This window comes from Hyla sarda, unplaced genomic scaffold, assembly GCF_029499605.1.
Source record: "Hyla sarda isolate aHylSar1 unplaced genomic scaffold, aHylSar1.hap1 scaffold_601, whole genome shotgun sequence".
In the NCBI taxonomy this organism is placed as follows: domain Eukaryota; kingdom Metazoa; phylum Chordata; class Amphibia; order Anura; family Hylidae; genus Hyla; species Hyla sarda.
Window position 1 is genome coordinate 195591 of NW_026610616.1, and position 3962 is coordinate 199552.

The following is a 3962-nucleotide window of genomic DNA, read 5'->3' on the forward strand; positions in this document are numbered from 1 at the left end:
TGTCCGTATATACAGGAGTAGTACTGTGCAGTGTCCGTATATACAGGAGAAGCAGTACTGTGCAGTGTCCGTATATACAGGAGAAGTAGTACTGTGCAGTATCTGTATATACAGAAGTAGTACTGTGCAGTGTCCGTATATACAGGAGAAGTAGTACTGGGCATTGTCTTGGCCCCCATCACCTCCAGTGTGTCACCTCTCTGCTGTGGGTACAGGCGTTTCTTGTGTTCAGGACCTTGTTGTGCACCAGGTCCTGGTCATGCGGTGACAGTCCGTGGATGACCATTAGGTATATATACAGGAGAAGTAGTACTGTGCAGTGTCCGTATATACAGGAGAAGTAGTACTGTGCATTGTCTTGGCCCCCATCACCTCCAGTGTGTCACCTCTCTGCTGTGGGTACAGGCGTTTCTTGTGTTCTGGACCTTGTTGTGCACCAGGTCCTGGTCGTGCGGTGACAGTCCATGGATGACCATTAGGTATCGGTAGTTACAGGCGCCCCATTTGGCGTTGTGTTTGGTGAACCTTGCACTTGTCTTGGCGGTGATGCCGGCTCTGTCGGCCAGGATGCCCACATATGCGTCTTCTACGGGGATCGGCGCCATCCTCCCGGCTGTATCCAATATGATCCTGATGGCGTCTAAGGATAAGATGTATCCGATCCCGCTGGCGTAGGGTGGGTACACCTCCGGCCCGTACTCCTGGGGGGACACAAACCATTTACTGGCGGGGTCCCGGATCACCACCCGCTTGTGTTTGGGGAAGACGGAGCCCACGTACAGGCGTCTGCTGGCACCGCGCCGGCTCAGGAAGGACGGCAGCCGCTGAGTGTTCACGTAGCAGTCGTCATCCGTCTTCAGGACGTGGGCCGCCTGGCACCTCTCCGCCGCCCACTTCATCCCATGTATGACCTTTAGGGTCAGGTTGCGGTAAGTGTCCACGTAGTTACCCATCAGAATATCGCCGTGGACCTCCTGCTCGTTGTGTATTCGCCAATCTACAACCACGTCCAAAGGGCGTCCAACCAAGAAGACCACCTGCCAAGGGTATGTGGACCCCTCGTACTGCGCCCAGGTTCTCCGTATCGCTGTCCGGGAGGCGCGGTGCTGAGGATGTGAGGTCACCAGGATCAGGAGGCCCAGGCCGGACCGGCACCGCGGCTCAGGGAGGTCAGAGGTCATCAGGCTGGAGGAGTCCACCCCTTCTCTGCTGGAGAAGAGTTCAGAAAGGCCCCAGAGGAGGAGGAGAGTGAGGAAGGCCGAGAAACAGAGCAGAACCCTCAGCAACCAAGATGTCCGCACCGCCATGACCGCCGGAATAACCGAGAGCGAGATCACCGACCTTTACACTATAACACAACGCACTGAGCTCAGCGTTACCTGCGACCTCTGGACTCTGTGGGGTCACAGCACCGAGATCAGCGACAGAGCAGGAATTCTAGGGAGGGAGATGGATAATGGGGAGGGGGTTGGGTGATGGTGGTGTGGATTGGGCAGAGGGGGGTGATGGTGGTGTGGTGTCCCAGTACCGCATTTCATACGGTACTTATTTATCTATGGGTCCCCGTAGCCAGAGTCCCTAGGACTTAGTAATATGTTAGTCAGTCCGCCCCTAGTCGCCTCTATTATAGTGTATAGATTTCTAATTAGTCCATAGAATAATGTATATAGTATTATTTCTGTATATAAATGGTTAATTACTGGTTTCCATGGTGTCGCAGAGCCTTCAGGTCATGTGATGCGTTCCAAGCCTCGTTCTGGATGCGTTCCAGACCTCACTTTGGTATCTTTAGCCTCATTTTGGGTTTATGCAATGTATATAGATCCTGTGATGTAAGCAATCCCATGATACCATGTAAAGTGAATGGCAGACATTCGGACCAATCAGAATCGCCCTGCCCATATAAGGGAGCGGCGGCCATCTTCTCGCTCTCTTTCTCCTGGCTCTTGATGAGAGACGACCTATATCGCAGTAATCACAGTGAGTTAGGCCTGAGCCTTGTGGCAACGTCTGAATGATCTAAATTATAGAGTTTGTCATCCCCTAAGCACTCTGCAGTATCACCGGACCCAATATTTCCCCTAAATCCGGACGGATCTGCACATCACTCCCTAAATTCAGAGACTACAAGTATAATGCAAGGTCCGCAACTCCTGCCAGTCACTAAGCAACCTAAGAACTGTTATATGAGACTGTTACTACGCATTGGATATTACAAGCACTGCAGTAAAGTTATTCAAGTTAACGTTAAATCTGCTTGTGGACCTTCAGTCATTTCATTGCACCTATCGCTTCTGGGAAGGGCGGCGATAGGCCGGAACATAGATTCAGCATACCAGCCCTCACCCTGGCATCACGAGTAGTGACTGGGTTAATATTAACCCCTCATATACCAACACCATTCCATCCCTACCATACACCCCCCAAGGGCTACCACAGTGGTGTTAATGGGGCAGAGGGGGGGGGGGGGGTGTAATGGTGGGGGGGGGGAGGGGTTGATGTGGCGAGGGGGTTGGGTAATGGTGGTGTTGATGGGAGGGGGGGGGATGAGGAGGGGATTGGGTAATGGTGGTGTTGATGGGGCAGAGAGGGGGGTGATGTGCACCAATACCAAGTTATTCCTTATAATTCTTGCCCCGTTTCGGAGGTAACTGTAATGGGGGGCAGGGGGATCTGTTGCCATGGTTGGTAGATCTGTACATGAGATGGACCCAGGAAGATGGGGGGAGGCTTAGATGTGGACCCCTGTGAACTGAGGAGCGGATGTGAGGACCGGACCTCCCAGGGGACCTGAGGGACCACTAGACGTGGAGCTGTTATCTGTGGACTTAGATGTGGACCCCTGTGAACTGAGGAGCGGATGTGAGGACCGGACCTCCCAGGGGACCTGAGGGACCACTAGACGTGGAGCTGTTATCTGTGGACCCCTGTGAACTGAGGAGCGGATGTGAGGACCGGACCTCCCAGGGGACCTGAGGGACCACTAGACGTGGAGCTGTTATCTGTGGACCCCTGTGAACTGAGGAGCGGATGTGAGGACCGGACCTCCCAGGGGACCTGAGGGACCACTAGACGTGGAGCTGTTATCTGTGGACTTAGATGTGGACCCCTGTGAACTGAGGAGCGGATGTGAGGACCGGACCTCCAGAGGACCTGAGGGACCACTAGACGTGGAGCTGTTATCTGTGGACCCCTGTGAACTGAGGAGCGGATGTGAGGACCGGACCTCCCAGGGGACCTGAGGGACCACTAGACGTGGAGCTGTTATCTGTGGACTTAGATGTGGACCCCTGTGAACTGAGGAGCGGATGTGAGGACCGGACCTCCCAGGGGACCTGAGGGACCACTAGACGTGGAGCTGTTATCTGTGGACCCCTGTGAACTGAGGAGCGGATGTGAGGACCGGACCTCCCAGGGGACCTGAGGGACCACTAGACGTGGAGCTGTTATCTGTGGACCCCTGTGAACTGAGGAGCGGATGTGAGGACCGGACCTCCCAGAGGACCTGAGGGACCACTAGACGTGGAGCTGTTATCTGTGGACTTAGATGTGGACCCCTGTGAACTGAGGAGCGGATGTGAGGACCAGACCTCCCACGGGACCTGAGGGACCACTAGACGTGGAGCTGTTATCTGTGGACAATATATTGGAGTGTTGGACCCAGAGTGGAATCTCGGGATTTGTGGTTTGTTCCTTCCCCAGTGCCCAGTGACTGTGCCCTTCTGTTGGCCACTGTTTGCCCAGTGACTGTGCCCTTCTGTTGGCCACTGTTTGCCCAGTGACTGTGCCCTTCTGTTGGCCACTGTTTGCCCAGTGACTGTGCCCTTCTGTTGCCCATTGTTTGCCCAGTGACTGTGCCCTTCTGTTGGCCACTGTTTGCCCAGTGACTGTGCCCTTCTGTTGGCCACTGTTTGCCCAGTGACTGTGCCCTTCTGTTGGCCACTGTTTGCCCAGTGACTGTG

General features: G+C 54.5%; 1 protein-coding gene across 1 annotated transcript; it reads right to left on the bottom strand.

Annotated features, from left to right (window-relative positions):
• Positions 1-368: 368 nt before the first annotated feature.
• Positions 369-1307, bottom strand: LOC130340792 (beta-1,3-galactosyltransferase 5-like). Its single transcript, XM_056554212.1, has one exon. The coding sequence runs from the start codon at positions 1305-1307 to the stop codon at positions 369-371; it is 939 nt and encodes a 312-aa protein (XP_056410187.1).
• Between the last annotated feature and the right edge of the window lie 2655 nt (positions 1308-3962).

What these genes read in the sequence shown, in the direction of transcription:
- LOC130340792 (XM_056554212.1), bottom strand. Translation starts at nt 1,307, where the DNA reads ATGGCGGTGCGGACATCTTGGTTGCTGAGGGTTCTGCTCTGTTTCTCG.